The sequence below is a fragment of the Oncorhynchus masou genome, chromosome 28, assembly GCF_036934945.1.
Source record: "Oncorhynchus masou masou isolate Uvic2021 chromosome 28, UVic_Omas_1.1, whole genome shotgun sequence".
Lineage (NCBI taxonomy): Eukaryota > Metazoa > Chordata > Actinopteri > Salmoniformes > Salmonidae > Oncorhynchus > Oncorhynchus masou.
In genome coordinates, this window is record NC_088239.1 from 74,610,362 (window position 1) to 74,627,483 (window position 17,122).

Sequence of the window (17,122 nt, forward strand, 5' to 3'; positions counted from 1 at the left end):
CAGTAATGAGATTTGGGCTGAAGGGATCATTGTGGAAGGAAGCATGGCGATTCTCCCTGAGGTAAACTTCACCCATAGACAACATTCTGCCAACCTCTAAGCTCACTCCATTAGCCACTCAATCTCTGTGAATGTCAATGGGATTTCACAGCATTTCCTCACCATGAGTTCATGACTTGTGGCTCTTGTCTTGTATTCTGGCTAACACCAAACTCCCAAGTCTTCCTGATGTTGAAGACACAATGTGTTGATAATAAAGGGGGCTGTTATTTTTTACTGAATTGGTTCTCCTCTGTGTCTTTCACACTCAAACAACCAGATGGACAACCACACACAGCCCCGAGCGCGCCCTTTTCAACAACTGTTGGATTTTCAAATCCAAACAACATGAGATCAAAGCTCAGCCAATTTCTGCGCGAATACTGCATTTCCAACAAACTCCTGTCCAGAGCGAGTCCCGTCAGCCAGGCTACTGTCTTCCTGATGAAAATACTTATATTGTCCAGCAGGGGATGCCCACCTCTGACTCGTTATTTTATTGAAAGCAGGGACATACTGCCTTTCGTCAGAATATAAGCATTATGTATATAATTTACACCTGGAACATATATGACATTAGAATTATTATTCTGTTTTTTTTTTATATGATTAGGACTGTAATTATGAGGGAGGTACAATTTGATTATGTGGTGATGAAGCAGTAGTATTCTGTCATACAGTTATTTCTTTCTGTTATTAACAGGTCAGGCCTAGTGCTGTGACGGTCATGGAACAGGTCAGACCTAGTGCAATAACGGTCATGTTATTGGTCAGCCAAATGACCGTTTGCTACAACACCTTGCTTGTTGTAAAGCGTCCATAAACTCAACTGCACAAATCTGAGGGGATTTTTAAAATTTGATTAATACTTTCACAGCAGTTGTCTACACATAGTTGGTAGGTTAAACTGCAGCTGTAATATTATGCAGCTTCATATTTAGTCTTGCTAAGAGTGTGCAAAGTTGTCATCGAGGCAAAGGGTGGCTACTTTGAAGAATCTCAAATATATTTTGATCTGTTTAGCAGTTTTTTTTGGGTTACTCCCTGATTCCATATGTTATTTTATAGTTTTGATGTCATCACTTATTCTACAATGTAGAAAATAGTATTAACAAAAACCCTTGAATGAGTAGGTGTGTCAACTTTTTATTGGTACTGTATGCATGCACACACACTACCACACGCACTCTATATACACACACACTACCACACGTACATTGTAATATTGTTGTATGGTGGTATTATACATTTTGTATTGTATGTCATATTGTGGCTTAATACTGTTATATGATGTACTGTTTTATCTTTTGTTTTGGATCCCTTATAAATACAAATGTATCACGCTGCATGAGGTAAAAGGTGGCCACACCAAATACTGACTGGTTTTTTGATCCACGCCCCTGCCTTTTTTTTAAGGTATCTGTGCCTATTGGATGCATATCTGTATTCCCAGTTATGTGAAATCAATAGATTAGAACCTAATGAATTATTTTCAATTGACTGATTTCCTTTATGTGGATATGTCCCTAGACATGAGGAGCACTCACTGACCTTTTGCAATGATCTTCTGTTGTTATCTCTGGATAAAATCCCAATGCACAATCAGCTCCTGTTGAAGGAAACAAATAAATATTTCCTGGCCAAAAGGTCAACATGGAGAAGTCTGAACACCAAGGTTAAGTCTGCTCAGAAAATGACCAGAATTCAATTGATTTAAATGTTTAAAAGAAAAGTATTTGCAAGATTGAAGCTAATGGGCAACATTCCAAATCATTCACTGAATGAGACATCCTTTAGTGATAAATGGAATTGACTCCAACCCTTTTGGAGACATCGTAATAAAATCAGAAATCCTAAGTAATGGTAGGATTCAGCTGTAATCGGTTCTACGCTTCAATTTCAAGTTGAAAATGAATGAAAAGAAAAATACAAATTCAAACTGATACTCAGACGTGCAAGCTCATTCAGAACAGTGTCTTGGATGGAGCAGTCTTTAAAAAAAAAGTATAACCTTTAATTTAACTAGGCAAGTTGGTGAAGAACAAATTCTTATTTACAATGACGGCCTACACTGGCCAAACCCGGACGACGCTGGGCCAATTGTGCGCCACCCTATGGGACTGCCAATCACGGCAGGTTGTGATATAGGCCTTTGAAGACAGAAAAGATGAAGAGTGAGGAGAGTTGAAGAGGTTTTGCTGATCAGTATGTGTTAGTGGAAAAGAGCATGCAGAGCTGGGTGAGGTTGCCATGGTGATACTGACATTTTGATGGAGGGGAAAGAACAGTCAGCAGGTTTTTCTGAGAGTAGAGAGACTTCCCCCAACCCTTACAAGCCCATTCGATTCAGGATGACAAGTCATAAATTAGTTGCTTCGTTTGTATCCTCTATTCTAATTGGTTGTGGAGTCCAGCTCTGGGGAATCTCCAGTTGGACCTATCAGTGTGGGCTGCCGTGATTGGCTGATGCAGCGCTGCAGTGAGAATGCAGGTTTCAGAAGACTCTTCTTTTTTACTGCATTACTCTGTCCGTCGATACTGAGCCAGCTAACCGGCACAATCTCACTGTAGCTCCTGTCTCAGTCTTAACCTCTCAGTAGATGATATGCAGCAGAGATGCAGCCAAGGTAGTATCGAACTAAACTCAAGATATCAGTTGCAGTTGCATCATTCTTTAGTCTTTAACAGAAGTTACATGTTAGTGGTTTAAGAGTTTGTCCATACAATCGTTTTGATTGGAACATTTAGTCCTGCATATTTGGCTGCATTAAAGCTACAGCTAAATTAATGTTTTTGTTTGGGCAGAGTAGAACTTATAGTGTGCGTTGATTGAAAGAAAAGTGCCACTAATACTGACTGATACATCTGAGGAAGGATGATGAAAGGAGGAGCACAGCTGAGTGCACACAGGAAAAGGAGCTTTTGGAGCTGAAGCAGTGACGCGGAAGAAACTTGAAGGACCCTCTTTTGCATTCTGCGGTTGTCCTCACCTGCCCTCGCTGTGAATTCTCTTTCTACCGGCGCAGAACTCTTACCTCGGCTGACACCCACCTTTCTAATTGTGTGTTGGCACCGGCTTTTCAGCACCCAGACGAGCATCAGTCTAGAGACGAGGATGCTGCAGAGTGTATGGACTTCCCTATGCCAATGGTTTGTGGGAAGGACAGAGTGTGAGCCCGTGGGAACCCAGTCACCGGAGGAGAGCGAAGCAGAGGTTTCCGTCAGTGGAAAGACTGCCAAGAAAACTGGACTCGAGGGAGACCTTGACACATCTGCCAGGGATGACAAGGGCAGGAGTGATGGCACACCTGCGAAGAAGACCACAGTGTTAATCATGGTGGTCCCCCCTGATGGCTTTCAACAGGTACCGCAGGGATGGAAACAACCGCTTTGTATGTGTGGAGGGGGTGGCAGGTGGAGGGATTGAACTGGCCATTTACTGGCTGTCTCCTTTGCATGGTGGATGAGCACATTTTGAAGTTACAGTAATTAAGACACTGAAAATTCCGGTTCAATTTGGAAAAGGTCATTTTTGAGTCGAGTATTTCAAAATTCTGTAATGTTCTAGGACAGAATATAGAGATTAAAGGGAGCATGTCGTCTTTGGTGATCTGAAAAACTTGGCACATCTTTCAAAGTTCACGCTGTGTCCACAGGCTGACACTTAACTATCGTGCCACCCTTTCAGAGAGGAGATGTTTCTGAGAGATGTCACAGGTACTGCATGTCCATTTCACAGCCAAAATACCAAATTCCAGTGAACATGCACAAACAACTTTAGAAATCTTTAGAAATTGGCTCGTGATTGTCCTCTGGGGTGCGATGAGCATTTGTTTAAGTGCTGTCCACTTAAGGGTTACTATGTGCAGTGGTGGTACTCAACTGTGCCGTGGTACTCTCTTCGCATTGTGCTATGTGACAAACGTTGGCGCAAGTTATCAGGTGGGTTCAGAACATTGTGTCCAGAAAGGCTTCAAAAGTAGATATAATGTGTGGCTAGTTGCAGGTCTGGGAAAACCGCTATGTATGGACGATTTGCCCAATGCCTGCTTTCAAATTGACTTCACCGCAGATTGCAGAGTAAACGTGATAATAAGATGTATGGCATTTGACTGATAATATATGCTATGCTTTGGTGGTAAATGGCACAACGGGAGATGGCGAGTACAGCTGTGTATCTGGTTTAACATGCTCGTTAGCTCAGTAAGTGGCTGAATCAATAAGGATACGGGGCATCATATAGTGTTAGCCGTGTTTTGAGAAGTCAAAGCACTTTGGATGACTTATCTGTTCAGCTGCCACTGCTATCTTGATTTCCTTGCGTCTTGCTCGCCTCTCCGAACAGAACAGTCTTGCTCGCCTTTTCGGCCCCTCAGTCTGCTCTTCTCCAAACAGAGCAGGCAGGCCTGTTGCAGGCCTCTACATATGCGCCTAAATATCTTTCTGTGCGACCTGGAATTTTTATTTAAGAGCACCAGTGAGTCTCTATAAAAATGTACGATTCTAGCTTTGTTGCCTCCCATATTTTTCATCGTACTCGAAATGTCTTTGTGTGCCCCTACATTTTTCAGCTTAGGCGCACACGTGCTCCTTGTAAAGAAGGCCAGCGTAGAGCCCTGTGTTATTCTAGCGACTCCACACAGACACCGCATGTACACATGCTGCTCCAGAACCAGTGCTCTTCTTCCTTCAGACAAGCATGTGTCAAAACTTTGTTCATTTGCACAATGTCTCTCATTCACATTCGCTTGTAAATGTCCAAACTCTCTAAAAATGGCATTCGGTAGCTACTACCTATACTTGTATAACTTTGAGCTGGATTGCCTGTCTTTGCAATTAGTTTATTTTCGCTTTGTGCTCGTTAGCATATCTAGCTAGCAGCCTCTATGGAAATGCACTATGTGCAAGTTTTGTTAGCATTCTGGTAATAGATGCCCAATGGGCTGTTTTTGCGGATTATTTGCACCCTTTGTGTACTGAGACAGTAATACCTTAAATCCTGGGATGAGAGAAGGAGTGTACCGTTTGACAATATGAAAATCGAGGTACCGCCGCCATTTAGACTACTAAGTCCCCAATCCCATCCTAATAGGGTTTTTAACGACAGGACATTTAGGCCTGGCAAAGTTGCACTGTCATTTTTAGATGAGCGTCTTAATGGAGTGAGCCACACATCGTTCATGACACGTACGTATGTCACACATGTTACAGACTTTATCTCAGCTGTAACCTCAAACCTATAATTCAAACCTGTGACTTTCACCAGTCACAACAATACATTAGGGCTGAGAATTGCCAGGAACATTATGATACAATACTTAGGTGCCGTTACGATATATATTGCTATTCTCACGGTTCTATGTGTATTGTGATTTGATACTGTGATTTTATTGCTATTCAATGTTCCCAATTGGCTCTCTATTTTTAAAAGTGGTTCGGGAACAAGCTATAAATTAAACATTTTGCGGTGTTTTGGTGCAGGTACAGCCAACTAGTGCAAAAATATCATTACAATACTTACTGACTGACCGCACGTTTTTTTTGCTCTAGAAAAGCTTTTTGACACGTTGGACTGTTGTGGACTGATTATCTGAACTTTCAGACCGGCCTAATGACGGGACTGTATCGGAGAGGGATTGCTGATAACTATATGTTTATGTCCTTTTCTAAGTTGTCTATTGCATAGAGCGGGAGTAATCGGAAGATGGCCTATATTCAAATCAAATTTTTATTTGTCACGTGCCGAATTCAACAGGTGTACAGTGAAATGCTTACTTACAAAGCCCTTAACCAACAATACAGTTTTAAGAAAAATACACACACAAAAAATAAATAAAAGTAACAAAGAGCAGCAGTAAAATAACAATAGCGAGGCAATATACAGGGGGTACCGGTACAGTCATGGTGCGGGGGCACCGGTTAGTCGAGGTAATTGAAGTAATATGTACATGTAGGTAGAGTTATTAACGTGACTACGCATAGATAATAATAGAGAGTAGCAGCAGTGTAAAAGAGGGGGGAGGTGGGCAATACAAATTGTCTGGGTAGCCATTTGATAGTCAATGGAGAAGGATGAAAAAAAACATGTTTTTCTGTAGGATCTTAATTTGATCACCCTGTTTCAGGAGAACTTTGAGGTTTTAAAAGGCTTCTGAAGTTTATTTCCACTTACAAATTTCAGACTTGGTTTTCCCTTATGAAAAAAATGTATCAACCACTACAAAAATGTAAATTTAATTATAATTCACATTTCCTGTTGCAGCAGTATTATTTTCCTGCTGTATCAAACTGGCTCAAATTAAGACTCTACAGCTGTAAGACCCCATGTCCCATTCCCAGGGCCGTCCCTAGTTACCACAGCCACAAAGTCATAAACCCTGCCTATTTCCACAATTTATCTTCTTAAAATGTGAGTTTAGGGCCTTCTAGGTGGCGCAGTGGTCTAGGGCACTGCATCACAGCGCTAGCTGTACCACCAGAGACTGGGAGGTCTGTGGGGTGACGCACAATTTGCCTAGCGTTGTCCAGGTTAGGGAGGGTTTGGCCGGTAGTGATATCCTTGTCTCATCGCGCACCAGCGACTCCTGTGGTGGGCCGGGCGCAGTGCACGCTAACCAAGGTCGCCAGGTGCACGGTGTTTCCTCCCACACATTGGTGCAGCTGGCTTCCGGGTTGGATGCGCGCTGTGTTAAGAAGCAGTGCGGCTTGGTTGGGTTGTATTTCGGAGGACGCATGACTTTCGACCTTCGTCTCTCCCGAGCCTGTACGGGAGTTGTAGCGATGAGACAAGATAGTAACTACAAATCAAATTTATTTATATAGCCCTTCGTACATCAGCTGATATCTCAAAGTGCTGTACAGAAACAGCCTAAAACCCCAAACAGCAAGCAATGCAGGTGTAGAAGCACGTTGGTTAGGAAAAACTCCCTAGAAAGGCCAAAACCTAGGAAGAAACCTAGAGAGGAACCAGGCTATGTGGGGTGGCCAGTCCTCTTCTGGCTGTGCCAGAATAATTGGATACTACGAAATGAGTGAGTTTAAACCTAACCTTGACCCTAACCTTATCTACACTGCTAACCTTATGCCTAACCTTCAATTAAGACAAAAAAATCTAACCAAAAATTTGGCAGTGGTAACTAGTGGTAGAGCTGTCCCCGGGAAAAAAAAAATCTTGATTGACCGAAAGTCGTGCGTTCCTTCGACCAATCGATTGGTCAGAAATGTTTAACTAGTATTTTTCCATATATAGACGCACTAGAGGTCGTTTGGAATGGCCGATTTTAATTAGGGCCGATAACAAGTTTTCGTAACAATCGTATATCTGTATTTTTGGACACCGATTTGGCCGATTAAAAAAAAAATATATATATATATAATACATTTTTTTTTACACCTTTTATTTAACTAGGCAAGTCAGTTAAGAACACATTCTTATTTTCAATGACTGCCTAGGAATGGTGGGTTAACTGCCTTGTTCAGGGGCAGAACGACAGATTTTTACCTTGTCAGCTCGGGGATTCAATCTTGCAACTTTACGGTTAACTAGTCCAACGCTCTAACCACCTGTCTTACATTGCACACCGCGAGGAGCCTGCCTGTTACGCGACTGCAATAATAAGCCAAGGTAAGTTGCTTGCTAGCATTATAAACTTATCTTATAAAAAACAATCATAATCACTAGTTAACTACACATGGTTGATATTACTAGTTTATCTAGCGTGTCCTGCGTTGTATATAATCGATGCGGTGCGCATTTGCGAAAAAGGACTGTCGTTGCTCCGTGTACCTAAACATCAATGCCTTTCTTAAAATCAATACACAAGTATATATTTTTAAACCTGCATATTTAGTTTATATTGCCTGCTAACCTGGCTCGTTGCAAACAAAGACAGCCAACTTCGCCAAACGGGGGATGATTTAACAAAAGCGCATTTCGTTGCACGACTGGACCTAACCATAAACATCAATGCCTTTCTTAAAATCAATACACAGAAGTATATTTTTTTAAACCTGCATATTTTGCTACAAGAAATCCAGGTTAGCAGGCAATATTAACCAGGTGAAATTGTGTCACTTCTCTTGCATTCATTGCACGCAGAGTCAGTGTATATGCAACCGTTTTGGCTGCCTAACTTGCCAGAATTTTACGTAATTATGACATCACATTGAAGGTTGTGCAATGTAACAGGAATATTTAGACTTATGGATGCCACCCGTTAGATAAAATACGGAACGGTTCCGTATTTCACTGAAAGAATAAACGTTTTCGAGATGATAGTTTCCGGATTCGACCATATTAATGACCTAAGGCTTGTATTTCTGTTTGTTATTATGTTATAATAAAGTCTATGATTTGTTAGAGCAGTCTGACTGAGCTATGGTAGGCACCAGCAGGCTCGTAAGCATTCATTCAAACAGCACTTTTGCGTGTTTTGCCAGCAGCTCTTCGCTGTGCTTCAAGCATTGAGCTGTTTATGACTTCAAGCCTATCAATTCCCGAGATTAGGCAGGTGTAACCGATGTGAAATGGCTAGCTAGTTAGCGGGTGCGCGCAAATAGCATTTCAAACGTCACTCGCTCTTGAGACTTGGAGTAGTTGTTCCCCTTGCTCTGCAAGGGCCGTGGCTTTTGTGGAGTGATGGGTAACGCTGCTTCGAGGGTGGCTGTTGTCGATGTGTTCCTTGTTCAAGCCCATGTAGGGGCGAGGAGAGGGACGGAAGCTATACTGTTACACTGGCAATACTAAAGTGCCTATAAGAACATCCAATAGTCAAAGGTATTTGAAATACAAATCGTATAGAGAGAGATTGACCTATAATTCCTATAATACCTAAAACGTCTTACCTGGGAATATTGAAGTCTCATGTTAAAAGGAACCACCAGCTTTGGGACAGACACATCTGTAGCTATTTTCGCAAGGGATAAGAAGCAGTGTTTGACTTGGGCAGGAGCTCACCAGAGCGGAGTACTGGCACCTCACATTTTCTACTGCTTGAGCTCCTGTTCCTCTTATAAAATATTTGCTGAAAAGTATTGTGTAGCTATTGCACCTAAATATAAATAGTACCAGCACCCAAGTGAGTACCGGAACCTATTTCAGTTCAAGTCGAGCATTGATAAGAAGTAATCAGGTAGGCCTATTTTATCACTTTTCCACTGGATCAGAGCATGACATTTTTGTATTAATATTCCTTTAACTTTATATCAAGGGAATCATATTTGTCCTACTGTAAATACACTTAACAAAAATATTTACATAACATGTAAAGTGTTGGTCCCATGTTTCACAAGCTGAAATAAAAGATCACAATTGTCCATATGCACAAAAAGCTTATTTTGCACAAATTTGTTTACATCTCTGTTCGTGAAAATTTCTCCTTTGCCAAGATAATCCATTCACCTGACAGGTATGGCATATCAAGAAGCTAAATAAACAGAATAATCACTACACATGTGCACCTTGTGCCGGGGGACAATAAAAGGCCACTCTAAGATGTGCGGTTTTATCACACAACACAATGCCACAATGTGTCAAGTTTTGAGGGTGTGTGCAATTGGCATACTGACTGCAGGAATGTCCACTAGAGCTGTTGCCAGAGAATTTTATGTTAATTTCTCTACCATAAGCCCCCTCCAACGAGGGCTTGGCGGTATACCGTATTTGACTAAAAACTGGTATTGATGGTAATACTGGTATTGGCGGACCGGTTGGGGTTTTTACTTTACCTTCGAAAACGGTATTTGAGTGTTTGGTTTGTTACATGTGATACTCCGTGTGTAACATCCCATTTTGATAGTTAGTGACTTGAGTCATCTCTCACTCACTCCATGCTGCTTTCCACACAGACCTATCCCCGTCCCCTGTCACTCAATGGGCACATTTTGTTGTTGCTCGAGCACAAGACACTTCCGTTTTAATAAAAATCCCCTAGTGTTCTATAATTACACTTAATTTGTTTCTTACATCTGCAAACAGCTTAAGCTAGTTGCTTTTTTCTTATCAAGTTGGGCCTAAATCTTGTTAGTCGCAAATGCTAATCGTTAGTTAGCTGTCATACTAGCTATCTAATAAATGTACTGAATCTGAGCAACTTAATTAGCTATACATCCTGATAATACCAGTGATAGTGTAGACCTCAATCAGCATGTTGGTATAACAGTATCTTCTAAATTTAAAAAGGAATACGCAAAGCATGAACGTTGCTACATGAAGTAGCTGAGAAAACATTCCGTGTAGCCAACGATTATAGGGTGCCCTAGGAAACACTTACCAACACTTTGGTTCCTACCCTGTCACAATAACTCCTCCCTGGCATTTTCAGTCGTCATGTCCATCCACACTGTATTGAAAATGCCCACTATTTTATTTGAACTATATAATTCGAATAATACTTTTATTTCCATTATTCCAACAGTTCGCCGAAGTGTTTTGCTGTAAATTGCAAGTCAAATTGCAATTGCCACATTTGGTAAAATAAGGCCTAGTTTGTGTGACCATATCATGCACCCCTATGTAGCAGTGTAAAAATTATCTCAAATGAGTGCGGGAAATGCAAAAATTGAAAATGCTGAAAATATTTGGGGTTGAATTTAACAGTATAAAACAATCAGAATGGAGAAAGACCCATTGAAGTCATTTAGAATGTGTGTTGCCACCCAAGGGGCACACACTACTCATAAAACAATTGTAGAACTAATTCCAAAACATAAAATACTGTAAATTTATTTTTTATTTGTTTTTAAAATACTGTGACATTATGTTTTTGCCATATCGCCCAGCCATACCTGCCATGTCATTTTAGAGAATTTGGCTGTGCATCCAACCGCAGACCACGTGTAACCTTGCCAGCCAAGGACCTCCACATCTGGCTTCTTCATCTGCAGGATCATCTGACACCAGCCACCTGGACAGCTGATGCAAGTATGGGTTTGCACAACCAAAGAATATCTGCACAAACTGTCAGAAACCTTCTCATGGAACTCATCTGCGTGCTTGTTGTTCTCACCAGCTTCTTGACCTGACTGCAGTTCGGCGTCTAACTGACTTCAGTGGGCACATGTTTACCTTTGATGGCCATTGGCACGCTGGGAAGTGTGCTCTTCACGGATGAATCCTGGTTTCAACTGTTAACCTCTTGAAACTCCCCATCCCGGATCCGGGATTGTGACTAAGCCTCAGGCTCATTAGCATAACGCAACGTTAACGATTTCTGAAAATCGCAAATAAAATTAAAATAATGCGTTTGCTCTCAAGCTTAGCCTTTTCTTAACAACACTGTCATCTCAGATTTTCAAAATATGCTTTTGAACCATAGAAATTGACTAATTTGTGTAAGAGTATGCAAAGCTAGCATAGCATTTTGTGTAGCATGTAGCACGCAACATTTTCACAAAAGCCAGATAACCAAATAAATAAAATCATTTACCTTTGAAGAGCTTCTGATGTTTTCAATGAGGAGACTCCCAGCCACATACCAGATGCGCAGTGTTTCCTGAAAGCGTCTGTGTGTAGGAGAAATCGTTCCGTTTTCTACATTGCGCCTGGCTACCGAAACGAACCGAAAATGCAGTCACCTACAACGTGAAACTTTTTCCGGATTAACTACATAATATCGACCGAAACATGGCAAACGTTGTTTGGAATCAATCCTCAAGGTGTTTTTTCACATATCTCTTCATTGACATGCAGTTCGTGGAAGCTTGCTTCTCTCTCTTTTCTCCCATGGAAAAATACTGGCAGGTGACTTTTGCGCACCAATTTCGGCGCAGGACACCGGGCGGACACGTGGTAAATGTGGTCTCTTATGGTCAATCTTCCAACGATCTGCCTACAAATACGTCACAATGCTGCAGACACCTTGGGGAAACGACAGAAAGGGCAGACTCATTCCTCTTGCGTTCACAGCCATATAAGGAGATCATGAAAGACAGAGCCTCAAAAATCCTTGTCATTTCCTGGATGCCAAGTCATCTTGGTTTTGCCTGAAGCTCACGTTAAAGGGCACGCACAGAGAAGATATTTGTATTTCTGGACACGTCAGAGTGTTTTCTTTCGAACAGTAGCAATTATATGCATAGTCGAGCATCTTTTTGTGACAAAATATCTTGTTTAAAACGGGAACGTTTTTCTTCCAAAAATGAAATAGCGCCACCATAGGTGTAAGAGGTTAACGGGTAGATTGCAGACGGTGTGTATGGCGTTGTGTGGGCGAGTGGTTTGTTGATGTCAATGTTGTGAACAGAGTGCCCCATGGTGGCGTTATAGTACGGGCAGGCATAAGCTACGGACACAAACACAATAGCTTTTTATCGATGGCAATTTGAATGCACAGAGATACCGTGACGAGATCCTGAGGCCCATTGTCGTGCCATTCATCTGCCGCCTTCCTCATGTTTCAGCATGATAATGCATGGCCCCATGTTGCAAGGATCTGTACACAAAGTTTGTGGAAGCTGAAAATGTCCCAGTTCTTCCATGGCCTGCATACTCGCGAGACATGCCACCAATTGAGCATGTTTGGGATGCTCTGGATTGATGTGTACAACAGCGTGTCCCAATTCCTGCCAATATCCAGCAACTTCGCACAGCCATTGAAGTGGGACAACATTCCACAGGCCACAATAAACAGCCTAATCAACACGATGCGTCACACCAGATACTGACTGGTTTTCTGATCCATGTACCTAATTTTTATTTAATCTGTGACCAATATGCATATCTGTATTCCCAGTCATGTGAAATCCATAGATTAGGGCCTAATTCATTTTTCAATTGCAATATTAAAGCTGCTCATCTTGCGTTTTTAATATTTTCATTGTTGCAGCCTTTCAATCAACTTGGCTGGTTTTGAATAAGCGTGTTATGTGTAAAGGGTGCATTACATCTCAGCCACATGCATTCTGGATAAAGCAGAGTAAAAAGGACTGAAATGTTTTACCCTACAAATCATTGACTGCCTAATGGCCGTAATGACTTTGACCAGACGTTTGTTTGTAAATGTCTGTAGCCGAACTCTAAAGGGAGAACTAGGTTTTAGAATCTAGGAGCAATCTACTATGTTTTAGGATCTAAAGATCTAGCAGCATCTAAACTCTGTACAGGTATTATCCTTGCATGCATGTGTAACAGCTCCTGGATGTGCGTACGTTATTTTGAACAGTAGATTTGACCTACCTACACACACAGACCCCCCATACCAAGACCCCTCTCGTCAGCGGCCATTCTTCCTTTACCCTTGGACCCCAGCCAAGTGACTCACCCAGAAATAGCTGGCCAAGTGAAATGGGAAGACCGAGAGCTAGGTACCTGGCGGTCACCCAAGAGTTGCTTGGCTGAAAATGCCCCCCTTCTGACTCCCCTGCGCCCACCCCTTCAGTGGGATAGCTTTACAGGTGGTTCCTCTAGCAGGCAGTGGACAAGTGTGTGGGTTTTACAAGCTTGCTGCAGTCAGGCACCCGGCAGTCTCTGGGACTCTCCAATCTCCTGTGCGTGTAATTGAATCACTCCTCACTCTCACCACCTCTATCGTTGACAGAAGACACTTTACTGGAGCAGACTATTACGTCAATGGTGATCTCTATTACTGACACACAATACAGTCTGGAATGGTGGTAACCTCTCGTTTAGTCCTAATTCTACAGGTACATGTTCTTTCCTCAGAAGGGGAAGTTTCATGCTGCTTTTTACTTAAGTTTTCTACTTAAAGGGCACATTTGTAAGCCTACCTGTATACATTTCAAGAGTAAGCTACTAAGTTCAAATAGGCTAAACTTAATAAATCCACCAACCTCATCCCTTGGGAGGCAGGTAGCCTAGTGGTTAAGAGCATTGGGCCAGTAATCGAAAGCTCACTGGTTTGAATCCTCGAGCCGACTAGGTGAAAACTGTCAATGCACAAGGCACTTAACACAAATTGCTCCTATAAGTCGCTCTAGATAAGGGCGTCTGCTAAATGACTAAAATGTCAAATGTAATCCCTCTTGACTACACTTTGGGTTAGCATTTGTGCTTCTGCTAGTACTCCTTGGGTTAGTGATTAGCGTAGTGGTAGCGTATTAGCTGTGATGGTCTACTGCAGTCAGTCTCATAAAATTTGTTATCAATGCTAATGGTGTGGTACTGTGTCGCCAAAGTTCCTGAGCACATTAATGGGCGATTTTCCTTTTCTAACAAGATGACTAATATCCAGTGTATTAGCCATCTTGTTAGACATAAAAATTGTCAAATTTCTTGAAAGGAAGATGTTAGACATTTCAAAGTTGCCCCACAATTACAACTGCACTTTAGTGAAACACCGATTTTGTGCATGTCCTTGAACTGTAGGAGATGGTCATCAATGTCAAACTTCAGCTAGTTTAAATATCAAATCCCCCTTGATATAATGGGTTGGGTAACACTTCTCTGTAATAACCCAGTTAAAGGTGTTGATCATACAGGGCACCACAGTTTCGGTCCCAAGATCTGATTCCTTGTAATGCTGATGATCTCATGATTTCCTCTGTGTGAGGAAGATACCTAAAATTGCCACAGTTGGTCACATTAAAGTACGGTAGGATGTGACTTGTGTATTTAAGCCGTTGTAATTAATTACACATAAAAGCATTTGTGCTGAAAGAAAGAGGAGCTTTAAAGGGTTTTCTGGAAAGTTCACCTCTGGTTCTTTAATTTCATTCATGTGCACAAGTCATTTTTTTCATGAAGGGGCCATTTGTTGGGGGCTAAATGGGAGGGCTCATTTGTCGGACTGCAGTCTTGTTTGGTTTTCTTGAAATATTGACAGCCTGTGGTGTAAAGATAGTAAGAGGGCGGGATGTTGTGGCATCCAATGAGATTGCTCCTTGGTCCTACCAGCCTCTGTGGGAGGAACCTTTTTTGAGTCCTTTTATGTGTCTTCTACCTACCAGCATTTTAGCTTTGCACTGCAGAGCGGGCAAACTTTATTTTTTATATCTAACTTATTTATTTGTATTTTACACTTACCTAAGAGAAGCATGTTGTGCGTGTGCCTGTGTGTGCCCTTTCCAAACTCAGAACACACTGAATTTGAGTATTTTGAATCAAATGGACTACCAGCTGAACTCAAGTCTCTCTTCAAACTGAGCATATTTCTTCCTTCTCAGGAATTTTCTACATATCGAAACTGGCGGAAGGTAGATATGCCGTTTTTAAATCTGGAATCTTTTTATAGCTGTATAATTCTGTTTATGTGATCATAGCAATAACACTTGAATGCATTCCAGTTGGCATTTCGGTATTTCATTCAGCACTTTCATTCATATGGTAAGACTGGCAGACAGCCCTACAGCTGTAGAATGCGCTTTTTGATTGATTGTGTGAGTGGCCAGTCTGGAGACAGGCTCTCTGCCTCTGAGTAGTAACTTGGAAATTATTGTAAATTCATACGAATTTTAATTAACTCTTGTTATATATAATCTGTCAGCAAGGCATTGTCCTTTGAACCCCCTAGGACCTAGCTTTTTAATGTGCTTCATGCACTGTCCTTATTTTGTCATTTGCTTTTTCATAGGGGTCAAATATGGCCTTTAATGATTTATGCCAACAAAATATTTCAGACAATTCATTTCATAACCATGAGTTTGTCATTAATTCATGTTCTTCCAAACTATCCAGTGGCTATGTAGTCAGACTTCATTTAGCCTCTGCCACAAGCTTTGACCTCCCCTTCTGTATGTGAGTGAAGCCTGGGAGCCGACGCTAGACTTGACTCTGAGTCTGAACTGGTTCTTTAGATTATTCATTTAAAGTCAGTGGTTTGGCAGGTATCCTTTAAAGAAGGCTCAGACGCTTCCTGTGGAACGAAGAGTCTAGAAATGTCTAGAAATTCTAAGAAATCCCAGATTAGTGACATCAAAAATTATTAGAATGTAGGCTAATGCTTTGGTTGATATTTGCTTGTTGTCAAAATAACTTAACCGAAATGTATTCTAAGGGATGAGTGAGAAAATGGCACTATAGTTCTTAAGACTGGACTTTGAACTCATTTCTGTTATTGCCCAGAAATTCTGTACTTCCTCAATAATTAGACTATCTGGAAAACTCACTATTTTATAAACAAACTAGTGGGCATCTGTCCAATTTTATCCTTAACTTTGTTCAATTGCTCCTGATCTGTTTTTAGGTTTCAGCTTGCAGAAATGGCCAGCTAGTGCACATGGTTGAGTTTTATCTGATGTTCAGTCAAAGCTGTCTCCTCCTTTTCGAGGGCAAACAAACCATTGTTTAAAGGATTGCTCATGGTCTTACGTCTGAGTTCGCAAACACCCATATTAGCTTAGTTTCCTGGGTCTACTGACTGACCCTGGTTATTATCATTTTTTTTATTCTCAAAGTATCACTATATAATACTATACACACATTGCTGTCACTCGATTTAGTTTATGGCAGTCAAGTTCCACTTGGCACTATAATTCACTCTGATGCCTTTTTGCTACCAACAACAGACTGTTCAATACAGTATAAAACCTAATGTTCTAAAAATACTCTGGTCCAAAATTGTCACCATTAATAAAGATGATAAAAAATACTGTGTCAAATAAATAAATGTTGTTTAACATGTAATGTTTTTTATTCTAAAAAAAAGATGGTGTTTTCAATACCTCACCTTGTGAGGATAACAACACTGAGCCTTTTCTAAAATGTTTTGAGATTGGAGAACACATTGGGAGGGATCTTAGACGATTCCTCCATACTGAATATTTTCAGATCCTTCATTGTTTGTTTGTTCTTATGGACTGTCCTCTTTAATTCAAACCACAGGTTTCAAGTCCAGAGACTAATATGGCCATTGAGAATGTAGATTTTTGTGGTCAATTAAGCTTGTTTTTGTGGATTTTGATTGGTGCTTGGGGTTATTGTCTTGCTGGAAGATTTACTATTTTGCGTCCTGGGGTCCTTGTTAAGGTCAACGGCATCATGAACATTACCCAGTACCAGAACATTTTAGCCAAAAACATGGTTACCTCTGCCAGGACGCTTAAAATTGGCAGCAAATTGATCTTCCAGCCTAATCTTTCTTCTGCAAGCACACACCAAAATCCACAAAGAAATGCTTAATTGACCACA

At 41.2% G+C, this 17,122-nt stretch overlaps 1 protein-coding gene across 5 annotated transcripts in view; it reads left to right on the top strand.

The window, feature by feature from the left end:
* slc25a25b (solute carrier family 25 member 25b) overlaps nucleotides 1-17,122 on the top strand; it is a 54,857-nt gene that overhangs the window by 14,779 nt on the left and 22,956 nt on the right. For 2 of the 5 annotated variants that reach the window (XM_064943311.1, XM_064943312.1), the window contains exon 1: nucleotides 14,943-15,189. The exons of 2 other annotated variants lie outside the window; for them this stretch is intronic. In XM_064943311.1, the coding sequence (XP_064799383.1) occupies nucleotides 15,031-15,189 (159 nt within the window). In that variant the 5' untranslated portion in view covers nucleotides 14,943-15,030. Of the gene's footprint in view, nucleotides 1-2,621; nucleotides 3,404-14,942; nucleotides 15,190-17,122 lie in introns of those variants that run through there. One more of the 5 variants, XM_064943310.1, reaches the window with a different exon arrangement.